We start from the raw sequence: 24527 nt of genomic DNA, 5'->3' as shown, positions 1-24527 counted from the left end.
GGGATAGATAGACAGTATGGCAAAGCACCAAGAGGGGGATCACAGATAGAATGAGCAGCCCTTTTTATAGAGAAGCTGGAGAAGGCACTTTTGGCACCACCTCAAGCAAGCATCCACAAGAAGATTGACCGGATAAGTCCTCCTTTATGAGCTATTGGGATCTCATCAGCATAGGCCTAATCTCAGCTTTCTAGGACGCATCAAGGTTTATGCCAGAGAGATTTTTTGAGGAACTAATTCACTTCATTTCCAAGGAAAGCAGAGATATCACAGATCGCAAAGTGAAGGCCGACGATCAAGTTGCTTGGAACTACCTACAAGATCCTTGTGAAGACGATCGGTCTCACACTAGCCCCACTGCTGCCAAACATTATCCACACCACCGAGATGGGTTTTGTTCAAGAGCATAGCAACTTGGACAACATCTTCACCTTTTGGAAGTCCACTACTCTTGCTCGATAAAGAAACCAGGACCTTATTGCACTCCTTCTCAACTTTGAGAAGGCATATGACCATGTGGATTGGAAGTTCTTGGAGGGCACAATGATAAGGATGGGATTCCTAGAACATTGGGTTAGGGGAGTAGCGGCTCTCTATTCATCAACACACGGTTTGGTTGTGACCTGAGGAGCTAGAGGAGAGAGATTCAGCATCTAGAGATTAGTGAGACAGGGTTGGGTTGCCCATTACCTCCCTTCTTGTTTCTACTTGTAGCAGAGGGCCATGACCTTATTCTTGAGAGACAAATCCACAGGTATCAATGGCTTCAAGCTACCCATCTTGAGTTTGAGGAGCTTCTTGATGTGGAATTTGCTGATGACAAAGCTATTTATTTCGATAAGGATGAGAATAACTTTAAGCCATTTGTAATAGCAATGGAGGTCTTTTGCACAGCAACACGCACCTTAAGTAATTGGCACAAGTCCTATGGTTTCTGGGTATGTGACACTATGCAACTGGGATGGTGACCACATGAGGATTTCACATGGGTTTCCCATGGAACCGCAGTGAGATATCCTCAATGCCATGTGGGGATTGACATCACCTCCAGAGCAACAGTTGGCACCGCCTCTTCTGAGCATTAGACAAAAGATCTTGTATTGGAACTCTATAAGACTCTTATTAGCAGGGAGAGTAGTGGTTGCAAACCAAGCCCTTCTTGCAACTATGTGGTGCACCACTTCTTGTTCAGCATTCTCTAGGTCTTGCATTGGCCAAGTGAAGCACGTTATCAAGAACTTTACTTGGTCAAAAGGAGATTGGAGCCTTGCTAGAACAAAGGTGGCTTGGGACACCATCATATAACCTAGGTCTAGAGAAGGCTTGGGAATCATACAGCCAAATTTCCAAAGCATATCGGCCAAGCTCACTGTTAGGGGTCTGCTTCTAGGTGAGAAGCCTTGGAAGAAGCTTCTAATAGGGAGGCTTCAATCCATGACACCTAACCATGGAGGACCATGGCAACCTAGTATTCACTAGATTTTTTGGGAGATCAAGACAAGGACCTTAGGGAGGAGCTTTGAGGTCAAATCTGCAGATTGTATTTTACCTCAGGGGGTTTTCTCCTAGGTGTTATTGATAGATCTTTCTTTTTCTTAGGAAAAAAAAAGGTATACAGGTTCTTTTTCTATTGAATCGTGACTTTTTGAAGAGTCCACATTGCGATAATTCGACGAGATAATGAATGTACTCTCCATAGATAGTATCTTATTGTAACAAAGGATTGGACTTCAATATATGGTAGAATTCCATAGAATCGCCTATTAGCTAAGACAGATTGATATCTATGGCTGATCATTATGTATTGTGATGATAACAAAAGCTCTAAGACTACTAACATAGGTATATCTAGTCTAGCAATTTCCTTAGAAGCCCTTCTCCGAACCTTTCTAAACTCCTATAGGCACCTTAGCAAACAAATTGGTGGAGTTGTTTTCAGGTAAGGCTTCTTGCCCCTCTCCGAGATTTCTGTCCTATAAGCATGTGAACCTCCTCCGTATTGTCAACCACAGTGAATAGTTTTTGTGTTTATAACATGCATTGGGGAATGATGCGAAAAAATCAGAGAGGTAGGGGCATGAAACATCCAATCTATTATCAAAGAAACCAGGAATGGAAATGATCATATATCCCACAAGAGACACTGAAAACACTGATATTTCTCCCTCAGATAAGGTATGTTACTTTTGCAATGGGAAGTACCCTCCCCAGAATTGCTACAATGGAGTGAACACATGGGCTAGATAAACTGCCAACACCTTCATGGTGACCCATACCAGGCAGTAAAACATGAATAGTGCAATTAGAACAACGCATTTCCCAAGGTATTGTTGGGTTTGATTCATGCCTACACTCACAAAGGAATGTCGATGATCTATAGTAGGACACTAGGGCACCTTTTACTCACTGTAAGAGAGGTTTTTCCCCCCAGTCACATTATTATCTATTTGTGTGTTTGTGTTACATAGTTCGGTCACTTACTGCACTTTACACACTTTCGGGTGTGAATGCACCTTAAGGCACTTACACAACCCTAAGGTCTAAGGGTTGTACTTTATACTTTCACTCACATACTAGGAATTGAATTGTGTGTCAAGCTGTGTCTATACTCGCACTCTGTTTTGAGCTGATAGCTGCCATCTCTGTCTTCAACATTTGTATCAAAGCTCCCAGGTTCGCCAAGCCCTTTGTCAGCTCTAGCTGTGTCAAGTTAAGCTCCTCCCAGCTAGCCAGCCAGCAGGCTCACCACCCTGCTGCTGCCCACGACCAGTAGCCCTTGCAAGCTCGCCACCCTGCAGCACCATTGCCCAATAGCAACCACCACCAGTCCGGGCAGCTCAAGCATCAACCCGGATCGCCTCTCAAAGGTGACAGGTATATTTTATTATTTTTATTCGGGAAGTTAGAGCTACAGCAAGGGGGCTTTTGCCAAAAAGGCGCATTTCTGCTCCAGAAAGTGCTTTTGGGCACACACTGCAGAAATTTCTTGGAATTCAGGTCAAAAAATTTGGGGCTTTTGCATGTTTGACAGACATTGGTACATGGACTGAAAATTCAGTCTGAAATTGGTTGAGATTTTGCACTATGGACAACTAAATTTTGGGGCTTTTGCATTTTCGTGCTACTAAGCATTGATTGTGCATTGGACAGCATGCTATTCGCTCAAATCTGTGGAAATTTCAGCACATTGGACAATTGTGATCAATTGTAACACAATTTTGTTAATTACAGCTTGGTGTTTGCTGTAATTTCTGGAAATTTGCAGATTTCCAGGTTATTCAAGCTTTGGTTCTTGCTCTCATGCCTTTTGGAACAATGACATTTATCATGGCCAATTAAGGATAGAGTGATGTATTTACGTATGTATCTAAAGAGGATAGATTCGACAGCAATAACTTTTCTTTGTGGTCCATGATGAAGAATGCGCTCATTGCTAAAAAAACTTTGGGAGTATGTTAGTGGTGAAGAAGTATGTCCTGGAGTTGTGGCTCTTGCAACTCCTCCCCAAGGAGGATGCGGTCAGCGGCCAGCCCTAGCTCAGCCACTTCCCCAAAGAACAATTGCACAAAAGGCTTGGGACACTCCAGATGCCCAAGCATTTTCACTTATTGCATTGGCAGTTTAGCTGTCCATAATCCCGCATGTATGATCTACTACTTCTTCAAGAGTAGCATGGCTTACACTTGAGCAAATGTTTGCTACAAAAAATGAGACACATTTCTTTCTTGAAAAAGGAGCTTGAAAATGTGAAGATGGACGAAGGAGATGCTATGCAAGATCATCTTAACAAAATTCTGGACTTGCGTTAGAGCAGCTGATGAATTTAGATGAGTATTATTCTAATGCACAAATGATCTCTACTACTTTGAATTCCTTACTACCTTATTTGGACTTTCATACGGCATTGAATCTCACAATGAGAATTTCTCCATAATCACTTACCTTTCTTCAATTGGTTAGTTTGCTACTGGAAGAAGAGCAAACAAGGAAGAATAGTGGAATGGATGTTGTAGCCTTTGAACAAGCTTTTATGGCGAGATGGAAGGGCAAGGACGGTCAGTCTAGAAATGCTCCACATAGTTCTGGAACTTCAAGCACTTCATAAAACAACAAGAAACAAGGGGCATGCAAGTCAAGAAGGGCAAGTGCCATTATTGCAAAGAGCCAGGTCACTACATCACAGAATGTAAGAAACGCATTAGGAGAAGAAGAAGAAGTCAAGGATGTCTATTTCTGATGCACCTTCTACTGTTGACTGTGACTACTGTTTTTACACTTGCATTTATGATTCTTCTTGGGCAGATAGAGCATTCAAATCTATAGAGGATACTAGCACTTCATTCTTTGACAGTGGTGCTTCTGAGCACATTACATCCCACAGGGATTTGTTTATCTTTGTTGTTACAACTCTTGTTGGCAAATCTGTGCAATGCGCCAACAATGCATCTTATCCTATTAGAGGTGTTGGAGAGATTGTCTTGATTACTCTACGTTCCGTTTGTAGGATGCATTATATATGTCATAGATAAAGAAGAATTTGTTGTTTGTTTCTTCTTTAGCAAAATGTGAAATGCAAATCACATTTGATAATAACAAATGCATGGCTAGGAAAAGGAATTCTTGACTTTGGTATTGACTGGCACATTATGTCATGGACTCTATGAGCTATCACAGGTAGAGTTATAGGATGCTTGCATGGGGCATGTTAACTATGGCAGTTTTATGCTTATGCAGTGTACTCAGATGTTAGATGGTTTACCTCTCTTAGAGAGACCTCCTGAGCATATTTGTGAGGGATACATTTTGGGAAAAATGCATCATTTCTCTTTTCCTCGTGATGTTGCTTTTGAGGCAATGGCAAGATGGCAATTTGTACATTTTGATGTATGTGGACCTATGCAAACAAAGTCATTGGGTGGATGTTATTATTTCATCACCTCCATCGATGACTTTACTTGCTTTTGCTGGGTCTATTCATTGGTGAAAAATTTGGAGGTGTATGATGCATTTTTGACTTTTATTACACTTGTGGAAAATCACTTTGGCTCTCAGATTAAGACTCTCCATTTAGACCAAGGGGCAAATACATGTCTTCTTTGCTGAATAATTTTTTGAAGCAAAAAGGCATTGCACATCAGTATACTACTGCATATACTCCACAGCAAAATGGGGTTGGAGAAGGAATAATCGATCACTCATGGAGATGGCCAGATGTATGCTGAAAGCTAAAAATTTGCCACATGGTTTTTGGATGGAAGCGGTCCTCTGTACTTGCCATGTTTTGAGTAGATACCCTACCAAGGCATTGAAAAATGTTACGCCTTTTGAGGCTTGGAACAACCATAAACCTTCAATTGGTCACTTTCGTACTTTCGGGTGTCTTGCGTATGCTCATATTCCCAAAGTACTGAGAAAGAAGTTTGACAATAAGCCTGTCAAGTGCACATTTGTGGGGTACAACAATGAGAGCAAAGGGTACAGATTGTATGATCCTATTTCCAAGAAAGTATTTGTTAGTAGGGATGTGATTTTTGATTAAAAATCCGAATTATCTCTTGCTGATTTTGACACATATCATGCTGCAAATGATGTGTTTTGAAGGGATACTGCCTATTTCTTTTGGTGATACAGCTAGAGTTTCATTAAATGAACAAAATGTTCAACCAGTTGCTCCGTTAAACAATGCAGAAACTGATCCCATGGTTGATCTGAATATTCAGTAAGATGCTGAACTTGAGGTTCATCAAGAGCATATACATAATTGGGAGGCTAGCTAGATGGCACTTGCAGACTTTAAAAGACAACCATTTGGATGCTCCTCTTGCTGGTCGTACTAGAAGACAAGCACGTATACATAATCATGCTAACACAATGGAGTTTGTTATGGTAGCAATAACAACCACACTTGATGATGAGGAGTCTGATTGTCTTGAGGATGCACAAAAAAGTGTGCATTGGATAGCAACAATGCAAGTTGAATTTGAAACTATCATGAAGAATCAAACATGGGATTTAGTGACATTGCTTGTTGGAAAGAAAGCCATTGGTACTAATGGGTCTATAAGCTAAAAAGATAAGTGAATGGATCCATTGATAAGTACAAAGCCAAGTTTGTGGCAAAAGGCTATGTGCAAAAGAAGGGCATTGATTATGAGGAGACATTTGCTCCTACATCCTATATGACCACCATTAGGTGTATGGTTGCTTTGGCTGCCCATTATGGTTGGATTGTGCACCAACTTGATATTAAAACTGCATTTTTACATGGGGAACTTCAGGAAGAAGTGTATGTTCAGCAGCCCATGGCTTTTGCAGTCGAAGGATCCAAACACTTGGTATGCAAGCTGAAAAAGGTTATGTATGGTTTAGAGCAAGCTCCACGAGCTTGGTATGCAAAAATTGATGCCTTTCTACTCAACCAAGGGTTCATTAACAGCCCATCAAAGTCTACTCTTTACGTATGCAAAGAGGGGGGATCCTTGCTGGTCAAAACCTGTATGGCTGCCCTATATCTAGCTTTCCATCCTCTACTGCAAGAGGTCTACTTTATACCTCAAGTACTGTAAGCAATTACATGCTTACAGTGATTCATATTGGGCTGGTGATTTTGATTCACGTCACTCTACAAGTGGAAATTGTTTCTTTCTTGGCTCATCTTGCATTTCTCAGCTTAGCAAGAAACAATCCATTGTTGCCACATTGTCTTACGAAGCTAAATACAAGGCAGCATTCACTACTATAGTTGAATGGGTATGGCTGAGAAGTTTGTTGGTTGATATTGATGTACCTATCATGGGGCCTACTCCTTTGTTTACCAGCAGTCAGAGTGTCATTGCAATGGCACGGAACCTAGTGTTTCATGCACACACGAAACACATAGAGATACATTATCACTTTGTCAAAGAAAGGCTACATGCAAGGGACATCAGCCTTGTCTACTATCCTACCAACAAGAATGTGGCAGACATCTTCACCAAAGCTCTCCCTCATGACAAATTTGAAGTATTCACAATGCTTTAAATTTGATCTCCTAGTGGATGATCCTTGTATGCTAATCACTTTTCACTCCAGGGGGGCTTGTTGGGTTTGACTCACGCCTACGCTCACAGAGGAGTGTCAGTGATTAGCAGTAGGACACTTGGGTACTTTTTACTCTCCATAAGAGAGGTATTTTCCCCCAGCCACATTATTATCTATTTGTGTGTTTATGTTGTATAGTTCGGTCACTTACCGCACTTTACACACTTTCAGGTTTGAACACACCTTATGGCACTTACACAACCCTAAGGTCTAAGGGTTGTACTTTGTACTTTCACTTACACATTGGGAATTGAAGCGTGTGTCGAGCTGTGTCTACATCCTCACTCTCTCTCTACTGTTCACTTTGTTTTCAGCTGAGAAACCCTCGCCCCATGCACCTGGTTTAGTAACCAGCTGAGAATTGATCATAAGAAAAGCCCTAGACAAGGAAGATGAACTTCTAAATTACATTTTCTCCCACTGCTTCCTTGGACCAAGCTTGTACCAATAGAAGCTTGAAAAGCCCTTGCTAAGGAAGACGACATCTAAATTACATTCTCCCACTGCTTCCTTGGACCAAGTTCTTACCAAGAGGCAAGCCTCTGTCATAATGCACTCCATGAAATAAACAGAAATACCAAGTCGCTGAATTTTGCAGTGTAGGCTCTCTCACTAGGTCTCTATGAACTATGGCTGACAACAACTTTTTCCACACTTAGTGCACAAGCAGAAGTCTGAATATTTATTTTCCCATTATGCCTTACATAGCTTACTTTTTCTTTCCAGCCCAAAACCTGTATGGCTGCCCTGTATCTAGCTTTTGTGGAGCCCAATTTTCCATCCTCTACTGCAGGAGGTCTGCTTTATACCTCAAGTACTGAATCAAAATCTATTAGTCTGGTTGAGGGCTGATTGTAGCATGGAGCAGCAAGGCCAAAACTCTGTTTCCCAACTCTAGAATCTGTTTGTCTTTTCATTTGGGTGTTTCCAAAACTCCATGCAATAATATGTGATATGGCCCCCCTGGATTTATGCTTCCATATCTGGGCTTCCTTCCCTTATATCCCGCCCCCCCCCCCCCCCCCCCCCGGAAAAAAAAAAAAAAAACCATTCCCCCGCCCCGTAAAAAGAAGGGGGGGAAAGGTCAGCTCCATGCATTGATTGATTCAGCTCCAACTGTGCTATTGAGCATTTCCCCTTTTTGTTCCAGTCATACAGTAAGCCATTTTATTCCCTTGCTTTTCTCAAGTCGTGTAGATTAGCCACACATTTTATTACAGAAAGATACGATGTTGTTCATTCTCCCATCAACCACAAGGTCACAATGAATCTGGCTGCACAATCATTTCTAATGTGTGGCCTGACTGTAGTACAGGACATATCATTTACATATCTGATGCTAAGCAAGATATCATATTGGCATATAATTCCATGAGGAGATGTGAAAGTCAAAGAAAAAGGGAAATAAAACAGTTTAAAATATCAATATGACATGTTTCATCAGCATTTATATGAATGTATTGATTACCAGAATGATACAGCTATTCCTAGAGAACTTGAACCTCACCAGACCTGTTCATTAAGCAGTTCAATTTTAATTGCACCACAAGGATCTTTATCCAGCGCTTCTTTGGGAAAATGAACCTGCACTTTTTCAGGTCAGTGACCATGTACATATCTACTTTCAGGTTTTAACAAACAATTAAAGAATATGCTGGTGTCAATAACAAAAGTTAGATACGGCTACCATTAAATAATCATCAGCGTTGTTCTTCAAGACAAATCCATACAGGAAAAGGAGCTCCTGCACAGTTCACATGTGTTCATAATGCAATGTAGCAGAACCACATATACATTATATTGCAAGTTTTTGCAAGATGGTTTAAATAACAGAATCATAATACAAAGTTAGCACTACTGCAACAAAAAACCAGATACCTCATTTCCCAAGTTTTTACAAGATGGTTTAAATAACAGAATCATGATACAAAGTTAGCACTATTGCAACAAAAACCAGATACCTCATTTCCCTTGTTCCCATAGCTGATCAAGATTTCTGCATCTTCAGAAAGTATGGCATCTGTTTCATCACGATTAGTTGATTTTTTTCAAAAAAAATTGCTTGTTGCATGTAGAACCAGTCAAGTCAAGACAGCTTCACAGCAAAGCTTTAATCCTCATTGATGCAGTAGACGGGTAAAGGATACAACTGATGTTCCTGAATGAATTTTTTCCAACACAGCAGGTCTGATTCTTGAGCAACCAGGCCCAAGTCAATAACAATTTGTACCTGTTAGCAGATACATTGAATTCGGGACCCCAGTTAAAAGCCCCTTAGAGCCATCAACCTCCCAACGCGCTACACCTTTTGGATCTGCCATGAATGCTTCCATCAAAGTTTCAATAATTTATGGGTTGAAACAAGCAACATCTTCATGGTTTCATCAAGCACATGTATTCCTTAAAACTCATAGTTATAATTCTGCCCCATACAACCCAAATGTGTATATCAATAACTTCTTCACAATGGATCAACTATATTCTTTTGTATGTAGATGATTTATTCATTACAAGCTTAGATTCTCCTCCTATTGCATATATAAAAGCCCAACATTGTACCACATTCTAGATGATTGACCTAGGTTAATTTTCCTATTTTTGGGGCATAGAGGTCATTAGATCTAGGGATGAGATCTTTGTGTCTCAGCAGAAATACGCCCTTCAATTAGTTGAGAAGTTTTGCAGTATTCAAACATAGCATGTGACCACTAGAGATCCTATTGTGAAACTAAGGATCCCTAACATCAGCCCTTTAACAAGCACAACTAAAGATCTGTGGTAGGGAAACTCCTATGTTTGATTCATAGTCAGCAAAACTTAGCTTACTCAAGGTCCTTGCTCAATTAATATTTCAATACACCAAAGATGTCACATTGGATTGCATGCATGTGTGTATTGAGATATGTTCGTTGTACCTATTCTTATTATAGTTGTGGTTTGCTTTTAAAGGGCTACATTGATTCCAATTGGGCAGGTCATCCCGACAGTAGCGTTCCCATGGCGATTACATTTTTTCTCTGGGTTCGGCTTCCATTGTTAGGTCTAGCCATAAACGGGAAACGGTCTGCCTCCACTACCAAGGCAAAGTATAGGACGCTCGACAATGGCATCACAAAGGCCATCTATTTGAGAAGCTTACCGGTTGTACTTCACTTCCCATGTGACATTCCAACCATGATCTTATGCGACAATCAGAGTGCCATTGCTTTTGCTGGTAACCAAAGAATAGGTTGAGGTAGGAACCATCTCCCTAGAGTTGGTGCGATTATTAGACAATTTTGTAAATATTTTGAACCATCCAATCAACAGCCCGATTCTTCAAAACTTACAACCTAGGATTGATGTGGGTGCAACTCTTCTCCTTTAGCCTAGGGAGAGGCGCTTCCTTCTAGCTTTCCCTTCCACTGTCTAGTGGTGAGAGGGGGCAACTTCTTCTCTTGGTCCTTATAGGGTTTTGATTACATTTCACTTCGTGGACATTTTATAGTACTTTGTATCATTATTTGTATCATCAAGATGATTATGATTGTAAAAGGGTACTTGGGTAAGTGAACGATTCCCCTATGAAGGCATTGTCCAAGTGGCACCATTGTTTGCATGAGGATTACATCTCACATCACCCCATGCATTGGCATTCTATTCTTGTAAACATGCACCTCTATGCATCTATTCCTTTTCCGTCAAAGAGTGATCAGTTCTAGATCCATTATATTTGTAGCAAATCGCATGGCACTCTCCTTGGGTAGTCTCTTTGTTGGCAACTTTTCTCCATACCCCCATATCCTTCTTTACCTAGATCCACATGTAGTCGAGGTAGCTTGTCTATTATGTGGTGTGTAGGATCTGACCATCCCTTCTCATTTCCCCGAAGAGACAGCTACTTGATAGAACGTAAACTATTCATTCATTGAAACAAAAAAAAAAAAAACAGAAAGTTCAAAGTGGTTCCATCCGCCTTTGCAAGTTCTTGTAGGCCACTGGGAGGCTGATGAGAACCCTCTATCCGATGCCTCTACCTCTTTGGGCTGACCCTTTGGGCTTTCTACCATCCACAATGTCTATAGAGGATATCTCAGTTCAAGCTGCTGTCTACTGCTGTCCACAGCTGGTGCTTGCTTCCAGCCCCTCTCTTCTTGTTGGCCATTGTTCTCAGCCTGCCGTAATCAGCTGGCAGCCTGCATTTACTACTGCTGTTCACTTTCCAGCCTGCTTTTGACCCTGATCTGTTGTCGCCAGCTGCTAATGTAATCAATTCTGTGTGCGTTTACTGATCAGCCTGGTCATATAGTGTGCCACAACATCAGAACAGCTTTTTTGCTCAAGCAGCCATCACCTACACATTCTGGACTGATTTCTGCCTATTGCGCATTGGTCGTACTGTCCAGCTGATATGTGTTTGCTTTTGCTAGACACATTTGCACTCTCTGCTACATTTCCGGATCCATCAGAGTATACACCTCTCCAACTCATACTCTCTACCCTTGTCCTAGAGACACGGGAGTTCGAGGTCTAGTATTCACCTTGCATAGCGTGCTTACTACAGGGTTGTCACGTCTGATGGCATATGTGATTAGTACCGTCCGATACTAGTACAGTACTAATCGGACTAATAAATCTTGGACCTACGTCCGATGAAAAAAATTGTACATATAATTTTAATGCCTATACTTAATGTTGGGACTCAAAATAATACACATTACACATTTAGAGACTTTATACCAAGAGTTTACATATTAAGAGCTTGAGGATAGAGAGGATGGCCGATGGAGAGCTCGAAAGTGGAGGTAGGGTGGAGATATGGCGAGGGAGAGCTTGAGGGAGTGGGGCTAGAGAGCTTGAGGAGAGAGAGTTTGAGAATAGAGAGCTTGAAAGTTGAGTTTAAAATTAGAGAGGGAGAGAGTATACTACTAGAATTGTTGTGGGGGGGGGGGGGGGGGGGGGGGGGGGGGGCGGGGGGGGAGTGTAATATATACAAGCGTGTTGTGGAGAGGAAGCCTAAACAACACCTACAATTTACCCCAAAAGTGAACCCAAATGGTCACAAATAGGCACTTTGAAACAGTCCTTCTGTGTGCCGGACAGTGGGCGGTGGCCAATTAGAACTGCACAAAGGTAAACAAGACCTAGATTTCTCCTACCTCCCTTGGAGGAGGATTGGAGCCATAGGGCTCCAAGAGAAGTAGTAGCGTGACCCCTACATTGCTCGTTAGATATCCAAGAGTGGCAACACTGAATTTGGGAGGGTTGGGTCTTAGATGAGTTGGACAAGGATCTAGAAGAATGGAGCTGCCTGCCTCAGCAATTTCACAGAAGGCAATGAGCTTCTTTGCCTACACACCACACATCAGCAAAGAGTTTAGTGTAGAATTATATGGATTGGGCCCCATCACATAGTAGATGCCGGGCAAAGGATGGCATCATGAACCCTTTCAGATGTACTTTTAGGAGACATGTATGGTACAACAGGCAGTTGAGTTGGATCTCATACTTCCTATGGCTAGTGGCACATGGGTGTCTAGTAGCAGTTGGCAGCTAGTTGGTTAGATGCAACATGACAGGGTCTACCAGTTTGCCCACAGTAATGGTTGGAGACCTTAAAGCACTCTTTATCATCTTGTAATGCTATGTAGTTGATTTGGAGAGGATCCTGCAAGATACTTGTCGAGTAGAGCGTAGCCTGGAGTGTATCTCCTGAGGTGCTTTCTACTGGCAGTCAGCCAGTGAAGGACATCATCTACTCTACGAGAAAGAGATGCATGACACAATCATCATTTAGGTTGATGTGCTTGGTTGGGCCTCAGCATTCTCTTTCTCTAGTGTGTTCTCATGGGACATAGTCGTGGCCTGTTGAATAGCCTCGCTAGGTTGATTGGTCAGATACACCATCTCCTTGGCCACATCTTTGAGAGGTTTCTCCTCAAGCCTAGACTTTAGGTGCTTTGGAAGTGCTGGAGTTGTCAAGGATGCTGGTTGCAGCACCTCCTCCATAGGTGAACTACTAAGGACACGTTCCGCAAGGGGCGTTCTCACGACCAGGGGTTGTGACTGCTGTGATCCCTGATTCGTGTGTAATTGTTGCCCTTGAGGTTATATCCAGCCACCAGGTTCTGAAGCCTCTACCATTGCCATCAGAGGTGTGGAAGATTATTGGTAGCCTCATAGCATATCACATCTAGAAGGCCCATTGTCAATTGATCTTCAGCAGTATGAGCCTTTTAGAGTATGCCACACTCGCCAATCTTTAATCATCCATCATTCAATTCCCTCAAAGACCACTGGGAGCAGGGCTCTCAGAATTGACAGGAGCTTCGGCAGCAGTTCCTTCATACTTAGGGCTGCCATAGCCTATTTTTCAATCTATAGAATGGTGAACCCTAGTGGTGTTACACTCCACCATGACTTCTCTCCCCCATCCCCTCAAACGGCCTTAAGAGGGATTGTAAATATGTTATTTGATTTGCATTCAGCTCTAACTAGATTGTTAAGACTTTGTACTTCATTGTATTTTCTTCTGAGTAATATACTTAGCTACAGATTTTTCACCAAAAAAAAAGTCCATATTCCAATTCACTGGATGCGCCTTGCAAGGTATACTATAAAGTTCTATCAAAGTAAATAGATGCATCTACCCTTTTTTTTCCTCCCAATTATCTGTCTTCCAAGCAGGGTTGTCAAGTACGAAATGTACAATACGGTATGGTACGATAAAATACGATATTAGTATGAAATAAAAAATTGCCTTGGTTATTTTGGACTACAGATGATAGAGCACATGTTTAGAGCTAAAATAGCAATGCCACTTAAGTTAATAAGATGAAAACACAAGGGTAACAAGGCAAAACTTGATGCGCAACACGTGCAATGCACTACAAGTAGATAGATAGGAGTGTTAACATGATACATGATACATCATACAAAAAAGCAAAGTATAGGGTCGATGGATAGAGAGGCTCTTTCTTGTGTGTGTGTGTGTGTGTGTGTGTGTGTGATGGAAGTTAAGGCAGAAAGAGAGACAGGACGAATGCATGTAGTAGATGGCTGTAATTGCCAATCCATAAGCCTATCTGTATCAAGCATAGGCGGAATTGGTAGAAAGGGATGCAGTAAATCAGCAATTTTCTTCCATATAAACCTATGATGCATTCCCAATGCATAAGAGGTCATGGCCCGAGGAAAGGATAAAGTATATCCCCGATCATCCACCACATCCTGTATGTACCTAATTCCCAGTTTCATAAGATTGTATGCCCGAACAGGTTCCTGTAAAGCAAGAGGAATGTCAAAAATGGCACTCTAATGAATGCTTTCTTTTCGCATGGAGTTTGTCCCCAAACAACTATCAGAAGCCCATTTGACCTTAGAGAGAACCTGTTTCCAATCAAGTATCAAAGCAGTAGAGAAAGGACAGCCAGGTATTCGGCCCACAAATCTGCCAATGACAACCTCCCAGAAAATCCGTAATCCAATGACCATATGCAGAAGTGCTCATGCTGGCACACATGGATGCTAGCATACAAGTCCACGGCTGTTGCTGACGGAAGAAAGTATGCAACATGGTAGCCTTCCTTGCAAGGACATGATATCTTATATTGAGGATATTTAGTCCACCATGCATCCTTGGAGAGCACACCATTTCCATCCTCATGAGTCTCAATGCTTTCACAGCAGCTTTTGTCTTCCATAGCATCTCCATAGCTTGAGACATAAAAGCGGAGATATCCCTGGATGACCAATGCAGCAAAGGCAAATAGAACTGGACATAAGACATCACAATGGATTGTACTATTATGAGCCTAACATGAAGGGGCCAAGTAGAAATCTTCCAGTATTCCAGTTTATGTTGCAGTCTTTGGAAAATCCATTTCAGTTGCATTTTCCTAGTGATATGCCATCCTATGGGGTATCCTAGATGCCTGACAATATCTGTGGACAGCACCACCTGACCAGGCCATAGAATAGAGTGCCAGTCACATTGTTTGAGGGGAAGCAATTTAGATTTGTCAAAATTAACATGTAATCCCGCTGCCAGACCATATAGTGAAAGAGTGGCCATAAGCATGCGAAGGTCCCTTGGAGAATTCTGTGGCATGAAAAAAGAATCATCAGCATACGCTTGTGCCAAAAATGATGTAGCCCCTGGGATTTGAAGACCAGTCATCTGCCCTGTGTTTGTTAAGTGATCAAGATATACCAGAAGAAAATGGGTCACAATTGCATAGAAAAGAGCACTAAGAGGACAACCCTGCCTGACTGATCGACCCAATATCCATGAGCGAGACAAATGCCCCCCCAAAATGCACTGAGCAGTAGAGTCAGAGTAAAGCCAGTAAACAGCATTTGCCATCTTGGGACCAAAGCCCAACTTAGTCATGATCTGAAAAATAAAATCCCATTGGACATTATCAAAGGCCTTAGCAATATCCACCTGCAATATAAGTACGTCTTGATGCGAGTATTTAGTATATTCAATTGCAGTCAAGGCATTGGATATATTGTCATGGATTTGTCTTCTCGGCACAAACCCATACTAATGAGGATGAAGTCCTGCATGCAATATCCCCTGTAGCCTATGCACAATCATTTTGGCAATAAGTTTGTAAAGCACAGGCATCAAGGTAATGGGTCTCCAATCTGATATATGATCAATGAGATGTTTTTTGGGCACAAACTTGACTAAGCCATGCTTCCAAGAGTGCAGCAGCTGATTTTCTTACCATGCAACATTAATCATCTGCAAGAGGACCTCTTTTAAGTCGTCCCAAAAGGAAATATAAAATTCCACCGTTAGGCCATCCCATCCAGGAGACTTATGTTTACTGAGGTGTAGCAATGCATCATCCAGTTCTGTATCAGTAAAAGGCCTCTCTAAGGTAAGAGCATCATCCTACTGAACTATTCCAGAGACATATTGGAGAAATTCATTCCTAGCATCAATCACTTGATTTGACGGGAAACCAGGTGCAAAAAACAATTTCTGGAAATAATTGTGGCATTCATCTTGGAGATCAGAGAAAGAGTGAGTCCAAGTGCCATCCAGCTTCCTAAGCCTCAGACATGAGTTTTTCTTTCAAGTAGCATGCAAACTCTGGAAAAAGGCTTTTGATGAGCAGCCCTTGTCCATGAGGGGCTTCATTCTTGCCCTTATCTGCCATTTATGCAATTTCCTTTGATCATTGACAGCAAGCTTAGATTGGGCATGTGAGAGGGAATCTTTTTCCAAATCAGAAAGTGACCTTGACTGAGAGATTTCAGTCAATAGTTGTGCTGTCCCATGGATTCAGCAGCATGCTAATTCTCTGTGGCACTTAACGAAGTCTCTTGCATGGTGGCGGAAGAATCTTAGGATGCTCTGGAAGTATAAAATGCCACTGAAACAAAGGCTTTTTCTTTGGAGATGTTTGACAGGCACACTGTTAGTGGGGGTCACACTTGCTAAACGTCACATTGCATCATCCACATGTCTGAGATGTTTGGCTCCCTCAAAGACTGTCCCTCATTTATTTTGGCATTGTCCTTGTTCCAAGATCCTCCTCAGGAGAATTTCAGATTAACTTCGGCTTCGTTTCCCGAGTCATAGCTTTGGGAAACATTTTTTGCTCTTTGGCAAATTTATGCATTCTTTGTCTCAATACTCACTCTTTCTTTTTTGGGTGAGATATTGGGCTCTTTGGACAATCTGGAGTGATCATAATTTGGCATACTTGGGTCGCCAAAATCACCAGCAATATGAATCCTTCCGAGCCTCACTGCGGCAATCTCTATATGATGCCAGCTATGAGGGTGACATGGACGCTTCCTGCATAAAGCTTTTCTTTTTATGTTTCTGATAGTTTGGGATAGCCCCCTTTTCCGGGGGTCCCCAGCTTGTAAATTTGTGAGCACATAAATATACTGCACTGGATATTACCAAAAAAATTGTGTGTGTGTGTGTGTGTGTGTGTGTGTAAGAGAGAGAGAGAGAGAGAGAGAGAGAGGCTTGGCAATTTGGGGGGGGAAGGAAGGAGAGAAAGACAAAGAGAGGGAGAGAGAGAGGCTTGGAATTTTCTATTCATCTTGGAAGTTGAAAGAGAGAGTGTGAGAGAGGCTTGAAATTATGATAATAAACATAAGGCTTGGAAGTTGGAAGATATTGTATGGTCCAGTCTTCATGCGCAAAAAGTGGTCTATTTTTTGGTACAAATTGGTATGGATACGTGTTGTACCGTACAGTATGAACCATATGGAACGAACTAGTCCGTACGTAGTACAAATGCAACTATGCTTCCAAGCAAGATTTATCAAAAGAAACATGAGTTAAAAAAAAGATACAATGATCATTTTTAAATGAGCACTAACACCTAGGGTGCCAACTATGAATGAAAAGAAATAGGATACTGTTGTTCCAAGTGCATGGCAGCTACTTTGACTCATTTCAAGGAACAATCATAACACTCTGAAAGCTATCTGCATGCACAATATTACACCAAATCTGTATAAGAACAGGAAGAGATTGAAGCTCAGCTGAGAGTGGAGTAGACACTGTAGAGTGTGAGAGCACGGGCACCCAGCCTTGGATGTATCTCATGGGGAGCTTTCTGTTGGCAGGCAGTCAGCCAAGGCCGTTACCTTTTGTATGAGGCCGGGATGCAAGATAGGATATTCATTATCAAGACAAGATCGTGTGCAGTGGTTGGTTTGGAGGCTCTACCCATCCGCCAAGTACTGGAGCCCACTACAGACCGCTCAGAGGTATGGGAGATCATAGGGAGTCTTATTGAATCACACATCTGGAAGGCGCGGTGTCAGGAAGCTTTCGGCGGAGAGAGACTTTCAGCACAGGCGACCTTAGCAGAGCTCTAGACCTCCATCATCCACTCCCTCTCGGCCGATGGGATCAGGTGCAGGGCAAGTCCAGGGCTCGCCAGGAGCTCTGATGTCACTTCATGCGCACTTGGGGCAGCTAGGATCTGTTCTTCGTGATGCAGGCAGGCAGCCCCAGTTGGTGATACACCCCCCTCCCCCCCCATGGCTTCTTGCCCCCATCCCCCCTAGACCTCCTTGAGAGGCTTGTATACATGATGTATTTGTGACTTTATATTAGCTCCAGCTAGTCTATTGAGCATGAGCACTCCGTTGTAATCAGTTTTTTTAGTAATATAATCAGCCACATTTTACTTGGAAAAAAGAGTGTGAGAGCACGACACCCAATGTAATTAATCTGAAGTGTAAGGTGCAAGTACAAAGCACAACCCTTAAACCTTAGAGTTGTAAGAGGGTGTTCACACCCAAAGTGTGTGAAACACGATAAGTGCCTAAAACTGTGTAACATAGGTACATAAAATAAAAGGAATAAATATGGGGAAAAAACCCTCTCGTACTGAGAGTAAAAAGTGCCCTAGTGTCCTAATGAAGATCACCAGCACTCCTCTGTGAGCGCAGGAGTGAATCAAACCCAACAAACCTCCCTGGAATGAAGAGTGATCAAGATACAAGGGTCATCCACCAAAGGAGATCAAATTTAAAGCATTGCAAAATGCTTCAAATTTGTCATGAAGAAGAGCTTTGGTGAAGATATCTGCCACATTATTGGTGGTAGACAGTAGACAAGGATGATATCACCTGCATGTAGCCTCTCTCTGACAAAGTGATAATGGATCTCAATGTGTTTCGTGTGTACATGAAACATAAGGTTCCATGTCACAGCAATGGCACCTGACTGTCAGTGAACAAAGGAGTAGGCTCTGTGACAAATACATCCAAGTCAGCCAACAAGCGTCTAAGCTATACGCATTCAACTGTGGTAGTGAAAGCTTCCTTATATTCAACTTCACATGACAATGTGGCAACCATGGATTGTTTCTTGCTAAGCCAATATATGCAAGATGAGCCAAGAAAGAAAGAAATGCCACTAGTGGAGTAACGAGAATCGTAATCACCAGTCCAATCAGAATCACCGTTAAGCATGTAAATGCAATGGTCCCCTCTTGGCATAAAGCAATCCAAGAGTCCTAGTACCCTGCAAGTAACGGAAAACAAGCTTGACAGCTTGCCAATGTGACATGTGTGGTTGATGCATATATCTGCTCAGGGCTGAAATTGCAAATTGTTATGTCTAGCCTTGTGTTGCATAGGTAGATAAGACATCCAACTATTGGAGCATATATATGGATATCAAACAAGTCACTGTCATCATGCAATGACAACTTCAGTCCAGGTTCCATTGGTGTACAAACTGGCTTGCAATCCTGTAAGCCAAACCTCTCAAGAAGTTTACCAATGTATCTCAACTATGACAATCCAATGCCTCTAGCATCATGAATGAACTAAATGCCCAAGTAATAGTGCAAAGGCCCCAAATCTAACATCTCAAAAGTTTGCTGCAAATTTTGTTTGAATGCTGAAATGTGATCAGCATGTGTCCCTGAAAGCAAAAAGGATCCCCCCTCTTTACATACATAAAGGGTAGACTCTGATGAGTTGTTTATGAACCCTTGGCTGAGTAAAAAGGCATCAATCTTTACATACCAAGCTCAAGGAGCTTGTTTCAAACCATATAAAGCCCTTTTCAGCTTATAGACCGAGTGTTCTGACCCCTCAACTGCAAAACTAATCGACTGCTATACATACACTTCTTCTTGAATGCAGTCTTTATATCAAGTTAATGCACAATCCATCCATAATGTACAGCCAAAGAAACCATAGATCTAATGGTAATCATGCGGGAGGTAGGAGCAAATGTCTCCTCATAGTCAATGCTTTTCTTCTGTGCATAGCCCTTAGCCTCAAGCCTGGCCTTATATTTTTCAATGGATCCATCTACATCCCTTTTCAGCTTATAGGCCCACTTTGTACCAATGGATTTCTTTCCAATAGGCAAAGACACTAAATCCCATTTCTTTATGATGGAATCAAACTCAGCTTGCATTGCTGCCATTCAATGCACACTATGTTGTGCATCCTCAAAACATTGAGGCTCCTCATTATCAAATGTATCTACTACCATGACAAACTCCATGGTATGTGCACCATCATGCATACGAGCTTGCCTTCTAGTACGACCAGCAATAGGAGCATCCAAATGACTATCTTTCATAGTCTGCAAATACCATCTAGGTATTTGTCTAGCCTCCTCACTGTATACAAGCTCTTGCTGAAATTCAAAATCAATACCTTGCTGAATATTCAGATCAGCCATGGGCTGATTTTCTGCATTACCCAATGGAGCAGCTGGCTGAACATTAAGTTCACTTGTTGAAGCTCTAGCTATATCACTGAAAAAAATGGACAGCAGCCCTTCAAATACATCACTGGCAGGCTAATATGTGTCAAAACTAGCAAAGGATAATTCTGTTTTTTCATCGAAAACCACATCCCTACAAACAAATATCTTTTTAGAGACATGATCATATAATCTATATCCTTTGCTCTCACTGTTGTACCCCACAAAAATGTATTTAACATCCTCGTTGTCCAACTTCTTTCTAAGTACCTTGGAATTGTGTGCATACGCAAGACACCCAAAAGTATGAAAATGCCCAACAGAAGGTTTCCAGCTATTCCAAGCCTCAAAAGGCATGACATTCTTTAATGCCTTGGTGGGGGCAGTTATTCAAGACATGGCAAGCACACATAACTGCTTCCATCCAAAAACTGTGTGGCAAGCTCTTTGCTTTCAGCATACATCTCGCCATCTCCATGAGTGATCGATTCTTCCTCTCTACAACCCCATTGTGTTGTGGAGTGTAAGCAGTAGTGTACTGATGAACAATGCCCTTTTGCTTCAAAAAGAAATTCAACATAGAGGACATGTATTTCCCCCCTCAATCCGAACGGAGAGTCTTCACCCTGCAACCAAATTGATTTTCAACAAGCGCTACAAAAGCCAATAATGCATGATACACTTCTGAATTTTTCACCAAAGAGTAGATCCAACAAAAACAAGTGAATTCATCAATGAAAGTGACAAAATAGTAAAAGCCACGCAATGACTTTGTCTGCATAGAACCACATACATCTAAGTGCACAATCTGTAACCTAGTAGTTGCTCTAAAAGCAACATCATAGGGAAACAAAAAAAGATGCATTTTCCCCAAAATACATCCCTCGCATAAGTGCTCAAGAGGTCTCTCCAAGAGAGGTAAACCATCAAGCATTTGTGTGCGCTGCATAAGCATCAAGCTACCATAGTTTACAGGCCCCATACGAGCATGCCATAACTCCACCTGTGACATAGCAAGAGTAAGAGTGGACGCTAAATAGACCAACTGATCAACTGAAAAAGCATCCAACTCATATAACCCATGACATAGAGTGCCAGTCAAAACCAAAGTCATGTGCTCCTTATCTCTCACCATGCATTTGTCATCATCAAGGTGACCTCCAAACCACACCTTGCCAAAGAAGAAATAGATAACAAATTCTTCTTTATACCTAGCACAAACAAGGCATCCTGCAAGCAAAGAATAGAGCCAACAATGGCTGTTAACACAATCTCCCCAATACTGCTAACAAGGTATGATGCATTATTGGCACACTGTACAGATTTGCCAATCAGGGCTGCAATAACAAAATTAAACAAATCTCTTCGAGATGTGATGTGTCTGGAAGCACCACTATCAAAAAACCGTGTGCCCGCATCCTCAATAGAGCTAAATGATCTATTAGCCCAAGAAGAGTCATAACTACATATGTAAAAACAATAGTCCATGTCTGCAACAAAGGAGGCGGACTCAATAGTAGTAGAAGATACATCAGAAACAAACATCCATGAATCATTCTTCTCCTCCTTGGCTATGCGCTTTCTACACTCAGTGATGTAGTGGTCTCACTTCTTGCAATAGTGGCACTTTCCCTTCTTGGCTTGCGTGCCCCCTTATTTCTTATTGCCCTGTGAAGTGCCCAAAGTCCTAGAGCTCTACGGAGCATTCTTTGCTTGGCTGCACTTGCCCTTCTGCCGTGCCATAAAAGTCTGCTCAAAGGCTATAACATCCACACCACTATTCCTTCTTGTCAACTCTTTCTCTAAGAGCAAACTGACCAGCTGAAGGAAAGTAAGGGGCTGTGGGGCAATCCTCATGGTGAGGTTTAAGGCCGTACGAAAGGCCATGTACAAGGACGGCAATGAATTCAAGGTAGTAGATATCATCTGCGCATCTGAGTAATACTCATCTACATTCATAAGCTACTCCCACAAGTCCTCAATTTAATTGAGATGATCCTGCATAGAATCACCCTCATCCATCTTCACTATCTCAAGCTCTTTCTTCAACAAAGAGATATGCCTCTCATTCTTTCCAGTAAACATTTGCTCTAAGGTCAGCCAGGCCTCTCATGAAGAAGGTGGAGACCGAATGTGAGGGATAATAGACCGCTAAACTACCAATGCAATCGGTGCCAAAGCTTGTGCATCCCGTGTCTCCCATGCCTTTTGTGTTGCTGATCTCTGGGGAAGTGGTTGAGCTGGAGTAGGCTGAACAGGCTGAGTTGCCCGCTGTCCATGTCATCCTAGAGGAGTAGTAGCAGGGGCCACAACCCCAAGCCTAACTTCTTCACCCCTAGCATAATCCCAAAGATTCTTCGCAATCAACACATTCTTCATCATGAAGGACCAAAAGGAATAGTTGTTACCATCCAACCTATCCTCCTTGGATACGTAAGTAAATATATCACCTCCCTGATTTGCCATGATAAATGATGTTGATCAGAGAGCAAAAGAGCAATGCCTCAAGCTGGACCAACCTGAAAATCTCAGAATTTTCAGAAATTACAGCAAGTACTTTGCTGTAATTAGCAAATTTAAGCACACTCTGTCAAAACTATCTGAAATGCACACTGTCCAAGGTGCAATTAATGTTCAGCAGCACTGAAAATGCAAAAGTCCCAAAATTTATTGTCCCAAAATGCACAAAATCAATCTATTTCAGACTGTCACAAATATACATCTGCCAATCACTGAGTTGACTGCAAAAGCCCCAAATGTCTGGCCCAAAATGCACTGCTGTAATTGTGTCCCACGCATGTGCAGAAACTGAAAATGCTTACCCGAGCAACAGGCCCCTTCCCGAGAAGTGAATCTCAATTAAAATTTGATTTTTTGTTTTTTTTTTAGTGTGTTACCTCCGATTGCTGGCCTGGTGGGCGCAGCTCAGGCAGATTTGGCGGGCGGACTGGTGGTGCTCAGCCACAGCGGGTGGAGACTGGTCGTTCGGGTCAAGGCCAAGTAGGCGGCACATTGGAGGCAGCAGGCGGCACCTGTCAGAGCTGCAGCAAGTCGCAGGCCAGCATCCAAGTGCAAGGGGCAAGCACAGCTAGAGGCTGGCACCTATAGCGCTGGTGGCGGGCTGAAGGCAGGCTGGGGCTGGGCATTGGGCTGCACAAAGGACTGGTGTTCCTGCAGGGAGGACAAAACGCTGCCCTAGTGTGGCAGCACTGGCAAATAGGCGAGAGCTGGGCTGGCAGGCTCACTTCTTTGGTGCAGGCGACTGGAGCAACAGCCCTTCACAAGGAGCTATGGAGCTGAGGAAAGCTGGTGGCAGCTCAACTAGTGGAGCTGAAATCAGCTCTGATATCAAATGTAAGAACAAGAAGAGATTGAAGCTCGGCTGAGAGTGGAGTAGACAATAAAAAGTGTGAGAGCACGACACCCAATGCAATTAATCTGAAGCTTAAGGTGCAAGTACAAAGTATAACCCTTAAACCTTAGGGTTGTAAGAGGGTGTTCACACCGAAAATGTGTGAAACATGATAAGTGCCTAAAATTGTGTAACATAGGCACATAAAATAAAAGGAATAAATCTGGGGGAAAAAACCTCTCGTACGGAGAGTAAAAAGTGCCCCAGTGTCCTAATGAAGATCACTGCCACTCCTCTATGAGCACAAGAGTGAGCCAAACCCAGCAATCTGGAGAATACTCCAAGAGTGTAAACTGCTATAAGATTTTCCCAAACCACATCACACTAGAGACTTGCCAGCTGCTCATTCAACCACACATGTAGAATAGAACGCATGAACTTTTTGAGTATATCTTGTAGCATCCAGACGTGAGCCATAAGAACTCAAGACTACAGAATTGGAGAAGAAAGACTATAATAGAGAGGGCCCAAACATAATGAATGCAATATGTTCAAGACCAAAAGGGACCAGGAAAATGATGCTTTCTCTTCACAAGTTGAAGGCAGATGCTCAAAAAGGACTGACTAGAGGCTCTATTCAACAAGCAAGGTTACCTATGAGGCCTGGGGGTCAGGCACTTTCAATCAGTTGATAAAGCCTCAGTCTATCAGAAACCTTGACATAAATAAGTTTGAAGGATTAAAAGAAATCTTGCAACTTTTGAAAGGAGATCTCACCAAAACTAGTAGATAATAAGCAAAGAATGCATTATATGTACCCTTTCAATCAGTTATGATCAATACTAGGTGCTTTAAAACAAATTTTCATACCATCATAAATCCCTTTCATATATAACT

General features: G+C 42.2%; 1 protein-coding gene across 5 annotated transcripts in view; it reads right to left on the bottom strand.

The window, feature by feature from the left end:
* Window positions 1-24527, bottom strand: part of LOC148028341 (SET domain-containing protein) — a 117957-nt gene that overhangs the window by 26318 nt on the left and 67112 nt on the right. For all 5 annotated transcript variants that reach the window (XM_087690161.1, XM_087690160.1, XM_087690159.1 and 2 more), the window contains 4 exons: window positions 9311-9394; window positions 9042-9100; window positions 8768-8824; window positions 8593-8664 (listed from right to left, as the gene is read on the bottom strand). In XM_087690161.1, the coding sequence (XP_087546287.1) occupies window positions 8593-8664; window positions 8768-8824; window positions 9042-9100; window positions 9311-9394 (272 nt within the window). The remainder of the gene's footprint in view (window positions 1-8592; window positions 8665-8767; window positions 8825-9041; window positions 9101-9310; window positions 9395-24527) is intronic.

This window comes from Lygodium microphyllum, chromosome 12 (assembly GCF_053477565.2).
Source record: "Lygodium microphyllum isolate KBCC chromosome 12, Lygodium_microphyllum_v1.1.10, whole genome shotgun sequence".
Lineage (NCBI taxonomy): Eukaryota > Viridiplantae > Streptophyta > Polypodiopsida > Schizaeales > Lygodiaceae > Lygodium > Lygodium microphyllum.
This window is presented reverse-complemented; position numbering and strand designations above follow the sequence as displayed.